General features: G+C 41.3%; 1 protein-coding gene across 3 annotated transcripts in view; it reads left to right on the forward strand.

Moving 5' to 3' along the window:
- Window positions 1-6,561: 6,561 nt before the first annotated feature.
- The window catches only part of IGF2BP1 (insulin like growth factor 2 mRNA binding protein 1), a 54,923-nt gene continuing 45,941 nt past the window's right edge, over window positions 6,562-15,543 (forward strand). For 2 of the 3 annotated variants that reach the window (XM_044999268.1, XM_044999269.1), the window contains exons 1-2: window positions 6,562-6,814; window positions 8,149-8,209. In XM_044999268.1, the coding sequence (XP_044855203.1) occupies window positions 6,640-6,814; window positions 8,149-8,209 (236 nt within the window). In that variant the 5' untranslated portion in view covers window positions 6,562-6,639. Of the gene's footprint in view, window positions 6,815-8,148; window positions 8,210-9,066; window positions 9,162-15,543 lie in introns of those variants that run through there. The other variant, XM_044999270.1, reaches the window with a different exon arrangement.

Genomic DNA, 15,543 nt, shown 5'->3' on the forward strand with positions numbered 1-15,543 from the left:
GAAGGGTTGGTCTAGGGAGAGATCTTTAATTTATGAAGTGATCCACAATATAAACTGGTGCTTGAGGGCCCCATGCCATGAGAGGCAATGATTTTGTGCATGATTAATTAGCTTTAGACAAAAGTCAAATGGCATTAGGCAGCAAGCAACTAATTTCTCTATGTTACAGAGAGTTTACAAAGGTGCGGGGGGGGGACATTTGAAGCTAGAGCTCTCTCCATTCAGTAGAGGATTTGAATTATGACTTGAAAATACAGGGCCAGATTCTGAATTCATTTAGTAGTGTAAATCTGGAACGGGGCATTAGCTTCTGAATGAGTGAGGTCAGGACCTGATCTCACAGATCATACATTTCTCTTTTAAAAAGCAAACTCCATCAGGATCTTATAGATATTCACTGTGAGGACAACATTTCATTTGTTTTGTAACCACTGAGGGGGATTTGAGCTTTAAAGAGATCACCTCCTCCTTGAGGTAAGGTCAATGGGAGTCCAGCAGGGGCAGAATTCATCCTCCTAAATGCTTTATGAGCTCTGTAAATTTTGCTTATTCACTGTATCAAACCCCAATCTTTTCATCACTCATTCAAGTGGGGGGGGGGGAAGCCCCTAGAACTACCAATGCATTTTTTCACATCAGTTGTGGAGGGGGGAGAGAGAGAGACCACAACTTGTTGGTTAGAATATTCTGCTGTAAAACATAGTAACCTGTTAATTTGGGGGAAAATTTATAGGGAATGTGGAATCTTTTCCCAGTAGCTCTTGAAATACAGTTACAGGTCTTTCCCCAACCTACTTAAGATGCCAAATTTAAAGTTTTCTACTAAAGCAAAGAAGGAAGGGGGCTTGCAAAACCAAAGCTGAACAAAAGCATTTTCATGATACATGTAAATGAAAATGGTGTTTTGTTTTGCTTAAATGACAAACTTTCAAAGAAAGGTTGTAAACCCAAACACAGCATCACGTTGTTTTAATCCTGGAGAGCCAGAAACTGAAACTGACTAGAGTCAAACCTGAAACTGACCAGTGGAGACTGCATCAAATGCAAAAACAGTAAACAAACAGTGATGAAGAGAAATATAGATTTTAAAAAACTCCATCTTTAAGTTTTAACAATTCGAGCTGGTGTTAGTAACAAAGGTAAGGGAACTTTTTCAGATGTGATTTGGTTTTTGAGTCAAAGCCCCTTTCAGTGTTTGCTTTGGTTTTGACTGAAGCACCTACAAGTTTATGAGATGTTCAGATCCCCAGGGCAGCTGCAACTGTAACCATTTCCATCTTAAAATCACTAGTTTTCTTTGATGCAGACGTGTTTCCATGTTTAAATCTCACACATATTCCTGATTTAAGTGTCCTTTCACAGAAGGAAAGTACATTTCTGATCTTTTACCCCTGTGTTTTGACAAAAAATTACTTAAATGAACAGATTTTAGTTAAAAATGTTGAGCGACTCAGAGGCTATTAATAGGCTAATTCAGACCTTCATCTGGTGTAAAAGCAAACTGCTAATTTAATACAAACAAATCTGTCAGAAATAGCTATCATCAACTGAATCTTCTGAGAGGAGAGCTTCTTTTCCCTCTCAGGAATATCTTCTGAACAAAATATAGTTTAAATTGTGATTCCATTTAAATACTTCACAATTATAGTGGTCCTTACTTCTTTTGTCTTGAGTTCTCACTTACATATTCTACAGGCTCTTGCTTTATATTCAGATCAAGCCAGAGATTTGTTATATAATTGAAATGGTTAATTACAATTAAATGAAAAATAAAACCACCATTTCTTCTTGCTTTATATACTGAGTATTTTATTTAAAGCTCTCGGCACACATTTGTTTGGTGCTAGTAATGATACACTTTCAAACTGATTCTAAATTTAGACTTTTCAAGGTTTTTTTTTATTATTTCAAATATAATGTTGTATAAATAAGCTTTTGTTACTGCACAAGCAATTAGAGAAATAAATTGATGAAAGGTTCATATGAGAATTTGTAGAGAACTATTTGCATTTAACTTGTTCTTGTTTGCTACTGATAGACCAAAAAGAATTTATTGGTGTTAATCTGAAATAGAAGACTGTGTGCTTTTTCATAGTAATCCCACATTTCAATGAAATGTCATGCACATTTTTTTCCAAAACACTTGCAACATTCCATGCCAAGAAACTTTCCTAAACATCTAAGGAAAAATAATTGTCTGCAAGTATAGTATAACAAACTTTTAAAACTCCATAAGAACAATTTTTTTGCCTGAGCAAAAGATGCCAGAATAAAAAGAAAACAAATGCTAAAAATCAGAATACATTTATGAAGACAGAAACTTTAAGCTGATGTTAAAAAGAAAAAATGTACAGAAGCTTCCATTCTACATAGTGCCTCAACAATATACAAAAAATGCAACTGTCTGAAGTGACTTTAAAAAGAAATACAATCATGTTTAGGGAAATATTTAAGAAAAACTACACATTTATAAAACTGGCAGTGTTCTTAAACTGCAGGAAAACTGTTGCTTAAGACATTCATTTTATAAAGCCTTCTTTACTGGGTTTTTGTTGCAATTAGTAGGAACACTTAAATTGCCATGAGAAATTTTGTCTCATAGTAGATTGGTTTACCAAAAGTATATTTTTTCCCACATTCAGCTGAGACATGGAAGTTTAACACTGTATGACACTATCTTCTTGAAGTGAATGAATGCAAGTCTATTTGCCCCAAGTAGATCAATGATTTAGCCTCCTCTTCTGTTTGCATTCCCTAAATACCTTGCATCTGGAATGCTCCACCAAGGGGAAGTCCTTTGACTGATATTCTTTCTTGTTTCAGATCTAAATTAAAGACTTCCCTCTTTGTTTGGGTTGTTTTTAGGAGAGGCTCCCTTGATTTCGTTATTTTAAAGGGTAATGTTACATAGGGTCGGTCCTCTGGAAATTAATAAACTACAACAAAAGTATTTCGGTCAAGTTTTGAAAAAGATCTGAACTAAGTAGTGGTCAAAACAACTCATTTATTTTACCTGACTGCATTTATCTCAGACACATTTCAGTGTGAGGTTGCAGAATTTTCAGATCAGTTTCCAAGAAGTTTTGAAGGGTTTATTCTCTGTCCTAGCAAGTTTCTTTACAAATTTCACTGCTCTGTTCTTTTCACCTGTAAATTTCAAGCTTGAATTACAAACTGAATGCCTTAATAACATGCATATGGCCACAGCAGTTCCCCTGTAAAGAGTTCTCTGGTGAATTTAGTTTGGCTCTTTTAAAAGAGGGAATAAGCAATGCAGCTGGAAGGGAGGAAACAAACTTTATCCTGATCAGCAGTATGCACATTTTTAAAAGAAAGGATCTCAGTATAACAAACTGGTTTAGATGAAGTGGAGGTGAAACATCGTTTTTTAAAAGATTCTAAGACAAAGTAATTCACAAGTCATTTTTTATTAAGCTTCTAGGTATCTGTGGCATATAATTCACACATTCTCTTGGATATACAAGGAAATTACATGCAGGAGATAACTTCATATCTTGGAGTGATTCAAAGTTTGTTTACTACCAACCTTGGCATGCAAACCCTCATCAAAGCAATTTTTAATACTATTTTAAAAACTAAAATCAAATAAGTTAAAGATGGAAATGTATTTCTAGAAAATAACCAAATTAAGTAGCATATATTAGTAGGGCATGTATCGTTCAATTAGTGTCCAAAAAAACCCTCCAAAACCACAGTAAGCAGTTTAAAGAAATGGTTACCAAAAGAAAAGAAACTGGAAAGTATTTTTTTATATACCAAAGTTTCTGGGCGATTATCAATGCAGATATGATGCAGATGATAATCCTTAAACAAGGATTTTCCAGATGAGTTTTACTTGATGGATTGAAATAACTGAAATGCTATGCACATGTTACTAAACTGCTTTTGAAACCTAACATTAACATAATGAAATACGTTGCAACCCCCCCCTCCCGAAATAAAACACGTGTTAGTAAATGTTATTAGGATCTGTTTAATTAAAGACAATAAAAGGGGAGAGCCTGGTGTATACTCTTCTTGGGAGTTTATAAATCAGTTGTTGCCTGTCCGGAATGTGTTCATAACAAGTCAGAAAAGGGCAGAAGATATTTTTTTGCTTTATTGTCTGTTTCAAACAGTGGATCTTATTGGGATTAAAAAAAAAAAAGTCTGGCTAATGGTTAAGGATGAGTATCGAGCTCCACAGTTCAGGCAGCAGTTGTTGTTGACGCGTAGCATTTCAAACCCAAACGCACCCCACACTCCAAACACGAACAACCTGCAGCTGGAGCGGTTATCCCCAAGCTTGCAAAGGAATCGGTTCATGCCACCCGGGTCGAAACACTCATCCGCGCCACTTAGCTGGCGGATTCCAAAGATGCAAGACGCACATGCCTCCCTCTCTGCAAACACCAGCCACCCGCTTCGCTCCGCACCCGGGGTTTTTGCACCGAGGGGTGGCACGTTTAGAAAAAAAAGATCCCAGCCAGCAAAGGGACTGGCCACCTTTTCTGGGGCTAACTGCTTTGGCGGCGGCACCTCTTTTTCCTTGGGAAGCTGGAAGGAGATTGTAAATTCTCCCTCTCCGCGGCTTCCTTCCTCTCCCGGTGTTTTACTGACCGGGCTGGCCTCAGCCCAGGCTATTGTAGGAACTGAAAGAGATCGACCCCCATCTTGGTGACTTAACTTCCAAGATCATGGACTCTTTAGCCTCCCCCAGACAATGAAGGGAACTCCACTCCCAGGAGGCAGCTGCCAAAAATCTTCCCCACTCAGCATCGGAACGCGCGTGGGAGCTCCCGCAAGGGGGGGGCACACGTGACGTTTGCCACGAGGGGGTGGGTGTGAAGCGGAAGCATTTTGTACGGATGCTTAAGGGTGGGGGGGTTGTTGTTTTCACAGCGATCAGCTACTACACACCGGCTTCCACTCCATTCATGAAATCTAACCTCAGCGCCTGGGGAAGGAATGAACACAACTGGGCTCTCTTCACCCCCCCCCCACCTCTCTTTCGGGGGGTGGGAGGAATGATTTCGGCTGTTGCTATTTTAAACCGCTCCTAAAAATAAAGTCTGCAAAGAAGAAAGGCTGAGAGACTAGGGCAAGCCGGAAAGCGGGGAGGGAGGGGGGGGGGACGCGGGGGGTGTGTGTCTATTTATTGGGAGCCTGATGTCCAATTCCGTTGCCATTCAGAGAACCCCAGCCGTTCAGAGAGGCGGAGGACGAATGAGCTCCCATCCCTTAGCCTGGGATTAGTGACATTTTCCAGGGCATTCGCAGCCCAAGCCATTCCTCCCCATCCCCCTGTTGCTACCATCCTGGATGGGTCCGACCCTCTCGCTTCTTGGCTGATCAAAACAAGCGCCCTTTGGAGGAAAGGAGAAAAAAAAAAGACCATGTGCATGGCCCTGTGTGTCTCCCCTCCCCCCACGGTGCTCTCAACGCATGGAGCATGCAAAGAAGCACAAATCGCTGCGGGGGGAGCCAGGGCTTCATTCATTCACCCTTCTCTCCGCAACGTGGTCTCTGTGCGGAGGGGGCGGTGAGTCCCTGGAGAATTCCTCCCAGGGTCCCCAATATGGCTTGATTTCTCCCCCGCCCCCAGCTGAGCGATCCTCGACAGAAGATTTCAAAGAATAAAGGGACCCATCTTCCTGCCCGTCCTAGGGAGCCATCATAGATGAGATCAGCTCCCCCCACCCCCGCACCTCTCTTCTCCGGATCGAGGGATTTTTATGGTCCCCATTCCCCAGGACACTGTGCCCCCACTGCCTGCAGAGTGTGGTGGAGCTGCTGTTTGCCAACCCTGTGCAAAGCCTCCCCCCCCACTCTCCCTCCGGCGCCAGGGAATCCACCTCTCGCCTTTGATTAAGAAGTTTACACCGGGAAGCCATGGGGGGAGGGTAGCCCGGCTGGGGGGTGGGTGGGCTTGATGTTTAGAGAAGGCCGAGGGGGAGGGGGGAAGCTGGAGGGCTGCTTGCTGAGATGAAGCCAATGTCCCCCGCTCGAAGGGCTCCCTTGGCCAATTGTAAATAAAATAGTAAATTTCTTTATTATTATTATTATTTTAAATAAAGGGCCAGGCTCCCCTGGCGGTGCCCGCCCCTCCCACTGCAGGGGCTGGGCTTTCGGCACCACCACGTGGCTTCCTCTTGCAAACATTTTCACTCATTTTTTCAGGTCGATTTTATTTAGAGGCGGTGCCAGGCAGCTTCACCAAACGTCCTGTGACACACGAGTGCGACTCAGAGGAGTTGGGGGGCCGGCCGAAGAAGCCGCCGCACTTTTCCCAGCCCGCCATCCCAGTTGAACCAACCAACTCCCCCACTGAGCTTGTAATCACCAGGAATCCCACCTCCTCCTCCCCCCCCCAGCCCCTGCCCAGAGGAAAACCCTAAAAAACAACCACCACCACCAAACACCCAACTCGCTTTCCCAGTTGTTGTGCTCCAGTTTGAATTGGGAACTTTTCCCCCTTTTTTTTGTGTGTGTCAAGGGTGGGGGGGGGGTGGTTTTTGTTTTTAAAGAATCCGTAAAGAAAAGTTGTTTCCCCCTCCCCAGCCCTATCAACCCTTCCTCCCCCCCCCTTCCCTCTCTTAACACCCACCCACCGACCATCCACATCTCTTGTGATCCACCATGAACAAGCTGTACATTGGGAATCTAAACGAAAACGTGACTCCAGGCGATTTGGAGAAAGTCTTCAATGACCACAAGATCTCCTTCAGTGGTCAGTTTCTGGTGAAATCGGGCTATGCCTTTGTGGACTGCCCTGATGAGCAATGGGCTATGAAAGCCATCGAAACTTTTTCTGGTAAGCAGATTATCTCTCTCTCTCTCCTTCCCCTCCCCCCCCTTTCTTCCTTTCTCGTTTTGCACCAAATCTCTTAGTCCCTGCAAAATAATACCAAGGGGGGGGGGGTCTGCTGTTCTAACCCCCCCTCCCTTCTTTCTCACGGCGCCCCCAGTTCATCTCTGATGAACGCACCCACTCAGCCATGGCCCTCCTGGTTCGCCAGTGGGCCGGATCCCATTGCATTTCCCAGGGCCTTACACGGATCGCCCTAAAGAAACCACAATCCCGAAACCGTCTCCTTCCCCCCCCACCCCCACCAATCCAGCAAATCTTGTGGGTGCGACGAAGGCCACGCGGGGCCAGCACCAGGGGATTCCCCAGCAAAGTCGCGCGTGGGGGAGCTGAGCTCCCCGATTCCCACCCACCCCCCCGACAAGCTTGGGAAGATGGGCGAGACCGATTCTCCCCTCTGCTCCCCCCCCCACTCTTGCCTTCCACCTTCAGCCAGAGCACCCCGTATCCGGGCTGGAGGGGTCCCCCTGCATCCAGCCCCTCCCTCCAAGCAGCACCAGGCCATTCGGGGTTCCCAGCAGCCTTCCCCGCCCCCAGCTTGGCTCCCCCCAAGGCGTGGGGGTCGTAATCCGTGTGTGTGGCGGGGGGTCCCATCTGCAGGAGGGGAGGGGGGCGTGGGACTTTAGCCATTTTGATTTGAACGTGGGGTTTCCTGGGGCATATGTGTTGTAGCGCGAAGGTCGCCATGCTGTGTTCTCACAGAGAGAAACTACTAGAGAAGAAAAAATATATATATATATTTGCTGATGCCAGGATCTCCCAAACTCAAATGCTCCTTTTCTACCCCTTCTCCCCCCCCCCCAAATAAATCAGTTGCAAGGCAGATCTCCCCATTTTGAAGGGAGAAATCCCTTCATTTCATTGAATAACATTCTATCTTTTCAGCCCTTGTGTGCAAAAACTCTGCCCCTGAGATCCTTACACACACAAAAAGCAGCAGCAGCAGCAAAGAATGGATCTTAACATTTAATTCCTTTTTTCTTTCTCTGAAGCAGACTTCTCTGTGCAAAACACAGCTCAGGGCAAGCGAAGGAATCAAATGTTCCTAAGCAGCATTGTCCAGGGAGCCACTGGCCAGTACCTCCCAATGCTCTCCAGCTTGAAACCAGTTTTGTATTTAATAAAGTGCACTGGCAGAGGAATCAGAACATGGATTTGTGCTGTGTGGCCCATTGTAATTGGAATTAAAATAAAAAGGTTTAGGGGCAAAGAATGTTACCCAAACCTTTCTGCATCCCACCCCTGCTCAGATTTAAAAAAAAGACACATTTTGTTTTTAGGGAAAGTGGAGCTCCATGGAAAACAGCTAGAGATTGAACATTCAGTACCCAAAAAGCAAAGGTAATACAGAGTTTTAATTCCTCTTATTTTTCCCTGTTGGAAGGTTATAGCTAAACTAATGGGGGGTGAGGTGGAGGGGGGGATTTATCATCACAATTATGGGCATGTGAAATTAAATTTGAGAGGATTATTGGGTTTTAGAGCTGCCCAAAGCTAGGCGTGAGTCAATTCTGATGATCAACTTTCACATTTCGTCTTTGTTTGTTTAAGTTACTTTGAAAGTAAGTTTAAAAAAACCCAAACAGATACTAAATAGTGGTTTGGCCAAGTTGGTGTACAGTATTGCTGAGATCTTGCTGAAGGCTCCCTGCTGTCTTGTTCACTTTGAAATACCTTTTACACATATTTTTAAAATTTCTCACCTAATATTTGAAAAAAGTTAAATTGGATTAAAAAAAGGGGGGGGGCTTGTTTTCACATTTCATGCTAAGGTGTAGTTTAAATTAAGGAAATTTGACCCAGCTTCTTGTAGAGAAGAACTCTCACTGAGCTGTAATTATTACATTTCCTTTATCTTTACTTTAAACATGAAAAAGTGTCTCCCTTCTTTACAAGTATAATTTCTTCCACTAGATTTTTTTTTTCAGAAGTCTACAGTCTTCTCCATGTTCTTGGCCTTTTGTTGTTGGGTGCTCACCTTGGGCTGATGATTTATTCTGTTGACCAGCAGATATTTTGCAGTTTAGGGCAGATGCCACATAAAGGAGCGTAAATATTTTCTAGCAAAGATACATTTCCCCTACCCCGCAGGAAGCAGGGGAGTTGGCCCCAAACACAAATAGTCTATGTTGAATTCTAGCAGAATCTGTAATATGCTTGAGCCACGTGACCAGGCAGTTACTTCAACAACAGAGCAGGAGGGAGGTGGCTTCTGAAAAGATTGTTTTAGCTTTTTTATGACTGAAAAAAATATACCTGAAGACTCTAGTGGAATCTGGCTTACTAGCAAAGGGTAAGCCTTAATTTTTGCTTTCCCAGCAATTTTTTTCCCCCCATTTGTTGGCCTTTTAAAATTACACACCAATATGTCCATTGAATCCCAGAGACTGCAGGGCTGAAAGCAGGGTGCTCTATGGGTCAGTGAGACCCAGTAGGTTTAGCTCAAACCTCAAAACCGATCTAATCATTTAATATAAAATATTTTAGCAGTAAGCCCCCAATTTATGCATTGGTGATCAATTATTGCTTATTACCGTGTTCAAAGACTTGGTTGTGGTGTAAATTTCGATTGAATGAAATGTTATTGGAAAGGCAATTACAGTATGAAAGGTAACATTATAAAATCGAAAAAAAAAAGTCTGATTTTTTTTTCTTAGCACTGCTAGAAAATCAATAGGTTGTGTGGAACACAGCAGACTTCAAGCTCTTTCTTAGTTCACTTTCTCCCAACCCTTTTCAGACTTTATTAACAATATCAAACAGCAGCTGTACTCAATAGGTTGTGTGGCACACAGTAGATTTCAAGATATTGCTTAGTTCGCTTTCTCCTAACCCTTTTTGGATTTTATTAATAATGTCAAAGAGCAGCTATTCTTTAAATGTAAACACAGTGTAATTCAAACAAATTGTGGCTTAAAGTTTATAATAAGAGGAATCAGACCTAAGGTTAGTTAGCAAATTTTAGTGAGAAACAAGAGAAATAAAATTAATTACATATAGAATCTATATGCCATGGTGTGGTGATTGTGTGAACACACATTATATATATGTTTGTGTATAAATACACACACTGTCTGCTTTATTTAAAGCTACAGAAGCCATTTTTGATGTTGATGTTCTCCTTAAAGTGCTTAACTTCAAATAACTTTTATTAGTACGATATTGTGGTGGTGTTCAAGTTGGATACATTCCTGTATCACTTAACTATGGTTTGATAAAGTAACTTTGTCTCAGTTTTCTAAGACAGGCTTGTAGTTCTGTTTTTTCTAAAAATGTTAGTAAACTTGGAAGTTGTTAGGCAAATATAATCTTTACTAGGTGGTATACCATATTTTTTCTCTTTTTTAAATACAGAGTGATATTATGTTAGAGGCGGTGTTTCTGTGTGAGTTTGTTGTTCTGGTTGTTTTGAGTTTGGATTTTCCAGTCTAAAGACATACAGAACAGGAATTAGTTAATTAAGTAGGATAGGCAAGGATTCGATCAGATGTTCTTACTGTGATTTCTTTAAAATAAAATGAAATAAAACCTGACAAGGTTGTTAAGTACAGGAATTTAAAAAAATAAAGTTACATTCACTCATTTACTTTTCTGAGAATTTTGAAAATAAAAGTTGATTTATGGATTGGATCTGTTTGATTAGAAATAAAAAATAATGCTCAATAAGATTGAAGGATGTTTTTGGAAATGAATGTATTTGATTAAACTTCATATAGTGAATTCATCTTTCGTGAGGGTTTCCTTTCTTCTTTAAAATGTTTCTTCTCTTCTCACTTCTAATATAAATATGAATTAAAATATGCAGAATAAACTAACAGTACACAAGAGAATTGTTGGTATGTATTTCTGCCCCCAAAATATAAGAGAAACACATTCATTTTGTTAATGCTGATAGGAAACCATTTTAAATAAATACTTTTAAAATATTAGGTTAAAAAGAAAGAAATCACTCTGATGTGAAATATACACTGTCATTGTGTGGAGATTAATATTATAAAACTGAAAGTTTTATTAAACTTGCTTAGGTTAAAGTTTCTCTCATTGCTATTCTGTGACTTTACTGAGGAGGCGTTGGCAAAATTAGGAATTATGGTTTAAAAAGAAAACACAAAAAACCTGAAAAATTGTGTGTGTTGAAAGGCTTACTGAAGAAATGATCCCTTCAAGAAATGAGATTTTACCCCCCATCCCCTATAAGATTAAGAAATGTTTTAGGGGGGTAGATCTGTCTGAAACTGAAAAGACTTAAGTGGATAGATTTGAAAAAAAGAATGAATGAATAAAGGGTGGGGGGGAGGAGAAAGAAAGAATGAAAGAAGTGAATCCATCAAGCAAACATTCCAAATATGAGGAATGTGGAAGTGAGTAGCCCAGAGAGAATGAAACTTAGTAATTTGGGGGAAATAGTGAATATGGCTGATAAAAATACACTTAAAGCTAAAAGGATTTGCACAGGTTATTTTTAAGCAAAGAACAGATACAGTCAGAAAAGTTTGTCCCCAAACAGAAGAAGGACATTTATTAATTACAAGCAAATATTTAATTGTCTGCTGTATTGCTCTGGATATAATTTAACAAGTTTGCTTGAGGGGGGTTGTATTACCTTTCCCCCCCAGTCTTTGTTTCAGGTTAATACTTGTGTAGAAATATAATTTTGAACATAATCCCACGATGAGTGTGTTCATAATGAAATCTTTTAAAACTTTGTTTAAACAGCAAGTGGCACCTTTTTCTTTTTAAGTATTAGTTGACAAAAATTGCATCTTACTCGCTTCTGATTTCTTGGTTCTACAAAAAGTTCATAGAAAATCTAGGTAGTTCGTTATTTTTTAATTCAGGAAAACTTTCTTGAATGTTGAGACAAATTAAATTTATAATCCATTCTTGAGGTTATTTATCTCCTGCAGATCAGAGGTGGTTAACTTTTTAAAGGTTCTGCCTTTCCAGAGTTAGCATCATTCTTGTTTAGAGCAGTTTCTGAAAGTTTAAATGCCTGAGATAAGGGAAAAAACTTCCATTTTAATATTCTAAGCTTTGATTTAAGATCTTCTTTTTGGTTATCTTAATAGGTTCTCTTTGGATTTAGTACATTTAAATCAGTGATTATTAATACCGATTAATACACCCTCAATAGCTGTAGTCAATGAACACTGTTGGTGATTTCCAACCATGAAGGATAGAAATAATTTGTCAGTTCCATGTTCTTCTGGAGTAAATTTGAAAAATTAGGTTTAAAGTTTTGATCACTTGAGATGTGCACAATTTTAATATAACTGAAAATAAAAGATAATCTTAACAATTTACAGTTTGAAGCAATTGGCTCACCCTTCATTTCCCAGTAAGAACTATAACTGGCAAGTGTCTATCAGAAGTTGCAACTTAATTGCAAACTTTCTAGCCTCAGCTTTTGGACCAATGAAAAATGAAGACCTGTAGATGCCCTTTCTGAATCGGTTTCTCCAATAGAGATTGATTATACTTTTGCCTTTTAGATTAAAACCATTTAAAAAAATACTATATTTTTTTCTCCTTAAAAAAGTTACAGCTTTAAGAATTTAGACACTTAAGAAGACATCCGTCCCCCTTCCTCCCCTCAGATATAGAAATGTTAATGTTTTCCAGAATGTGCCACTAGGACCTAGGAAACTTCAGAAAGCAGGAGAGGCTGTTGAAAAATAAGATTGAGTTAGTCCAGTGTTTGAAATTCCAGGCTGAAGAAACAGAAAGAGTCCCCTTCTACCTCTAGTAGTAATTTACAGGTTTTGCTGACCTAATGAATGGAAGGTACCTCACTCAGTGTCAGTGTGTAAAAGGTTTTCAGTCTCCACTAATGATGCCATTGTTTTTTTTAAACACCCTCACCCCACACACACACACGCATTTTGTGGCAACTTGTGGGTTTCTTAGGGAGATGTTGCTTTTACAAACAAGAAAGTGTGAAAAAAATGTTGATGATGAAGAAATGATGCGTATAAAACTGTTTTGTCAATACCAAGGGATTCTTCAACATGTTTCTCTTACAGTAGAGAGGAAGGCAGATGAATTGGGATGATGAAGACTTTAACAGTGATCGGAAAAGCTTAAGCTCTACTGCACATGATTTCCTGAAAAACAAACCAACCAACCAACCCAACAAAACACAAAACAAAACCTACCCAGAAAGTCATTGATAAATTGTTTTCTTATTTAGATGGGGTAATGTTTTCAAAAGGGTCAAGGGCTTGTCTACACTACCGGCCAGATCGAGGGTAACGATCGATCCAGCGGGGGTCAATTTATCGTGTCTAGTATAGACGAGTTAAATTGACCGACAATCGCTCTAGTGTCGACTCCGGTACTCCCAGGGGCGGCTCTAGACATTTCGCCGCCCCAAGCAGGGCGGCATGCTGTGGGAGGCGCTCTGCCGGTCGCTGGTCCCGCGACTCCGGTGGACCTCCTGCAGGCGTGCCTGCGGAGGGTGTGCTGGTCCCGCGCGGCCAGTGGAGCCGCAGGACCAGCGAACCCTCCACAGGCACGCCTGCGGGAGGTCCACCGGAGCCGCCTGCCACCCTCCCGGCGACCGGCAGAGCGCCCCCCTCAGCATGCCGCCCCAAGCACATGCTTGGCCTGCTGGGGTCTGGAGCCGCCCCTGGGTAATCCACTTCACTGAGAAGACACCGTGGTAAGTAGATCTAAGTACATTGACTTTAGCTACATTATTCACGTAGCTGAAGTTGCGTAACTTTGATTATACACACACACACACCCCCCGTAGTGTTGACCAGCTCTGAGTGACTTAGGAGCTCACGTCTCATTTTCAAAAGTGACTTAGACACTTGGATACCTAAATCCAAGACTCATAAGTCACTTTTGAAACTGAGACATGAGCTCCTAAGTCACTTAGGACTTGTCTACACTTAAACCACTCAGCGCTTCAGTGTAGACGCTACCTGTGCCAATGGAGGGTTTCTCCCCCTCGCGTAGGTAATACATCTCCCCAAGAGGCAGTAGCTAGCTCGAATTCTTCCATCCACCTACCCATTGTCTGCACAGGGACTGAGGTGCATTTTCTACGCTCTAGGCAATGTAATTACACCAACCTAATTGTCTAGCGTAGACCAGCCCTTAGACACGTTTGAAAATTCTGCCCCTGTTGTCAATGTTCTGTCAGTCTTGTCCATGAGCCCACTTGTTCTTCTGAATTCTTATTCCACCTGCTTTTGGTTTGAAAGCTGTGAATGAACAGGGAGGGTCTTCCAGAAAGGAATGCTGATACTTTTAAAAAAAAGTTACTTAACATGCAAAATGTTTAAAATAAAAAGGCAGAAGAGGAATATAGGATTTGCCATACTAGGTAAGACCAGGGGTTCATCTAATCCAGGGTCTTGTCTCCAGTAGCAGTTAGTACGAGCTATTTCAGGGGATGTTGTAGGAAACCTTGCAGAAGGCAGTTATGAACTAGTCTGTTTAGGGAAGGTTTCTTCCTAATTGTATCAGTCAGAGGTTGGATGATGCCCTGAAGTTTGAGGGTTTATATAAAATCCAAACTTTTTTTTTTTCATTCTTGCTACAGTTCTGGGTGTTCTTGTTATCCCCAGAAGTGTCCAGGTCTCTTGGGAATCCATCTAGGAAAACATTTTTAGGGTTTAATTATAGCTGCTTGTTCTACTCTACAAGTTTCAAAGTGTAGCTGCAGTGATGCAGGCTGCATGAAGCGTATACCCCTCGTTAACAGACTGAATGTTGCTGGAAAGTATTTCTGAAATGCCTTAGAATAAGAGTTCGGCTAGAGAACACCTGGAAGAGAGAGAACTCGCCATGTGTTATATTCATTGATAAGATGATCAGCTGCGATAGACTTTTAGCATAGCTAGTCGACCCTCATTCACTTTTCAGCAGAATTCTTCCAATTTCTATCAGTCCAAGCTTTGAAACTGGATATTTATAGGGGGGAAAGAATGGAAAACATCTAAAAACTCTTCTAGCCAGACAGACTCTCCTCTGAAGTTTCCTGGTGATGGCGTCCATGTGAAATTTGAGGGCTTGCTTACGTGAGAAAGTTAATTTAAAGTGATTTAGGTAAGACCAGTGCAGACTCTGATTTTGATTGAAAACTGGCTTAATGCAGTTCAGTTTAGACCAATTCCTAATCAGTTGAAGATCAACTACTATAGGCTACTCTTAGGTGGCTACACAGGGCTGCACTACAAAGTTTGGTTGGCTTACCTACATTGCTCAGGGCTGGGACAAATTTCATGGCCCATACAACGTAATTCAGCCAACCTAAGCCGTGGTGTAGACATCTCTAGGTCAACGGATCAGGGGGTAGCCGTGTTAGTCTGTATCCACAAAAACAACGAGGAGTCCGGTGGCACCTTAAAGACTAACAGATTTATTTGGGTATAAGCTTTCATGGGTAAAAAATCCCCTTCTGACGATAAATCTGTTAGTCTTTAAATCTAAACAACGGACTCCTCGTTGTTGTTTTTAGGTCAACGGAATAATTCTTATGTTGCAGCTGTGCTGCTGGAGTGGTTTAAATGTAGATGCAGCCTAAATTAAATGAGCAGTTTTCTTGCATGGAGAAGGCCAGGGGTAGATAAGGCTCGCAGTATTCTGGTTTGCATCCAGCAAAGCACGTGTTTAAGCAGCGACTAGTTCCATTGACTTAATTGGACTGTCCGTTTGCTTCAAGC

The sequence above is a fragment of the Mauremys mutica genome, chromosome 25, assembly GCF_020497125.1.
Source record: "Mauremys mutica isolate MM-2020 ecotype Southern chromosome 25, ASM2049712v1, whole genome shotgun sequence".
Lineage (NCBI taxonomy): Eukaryota > Metazoa > Chordata > Testudines > Geoemydidae > Mauremys > Mauremys mutica.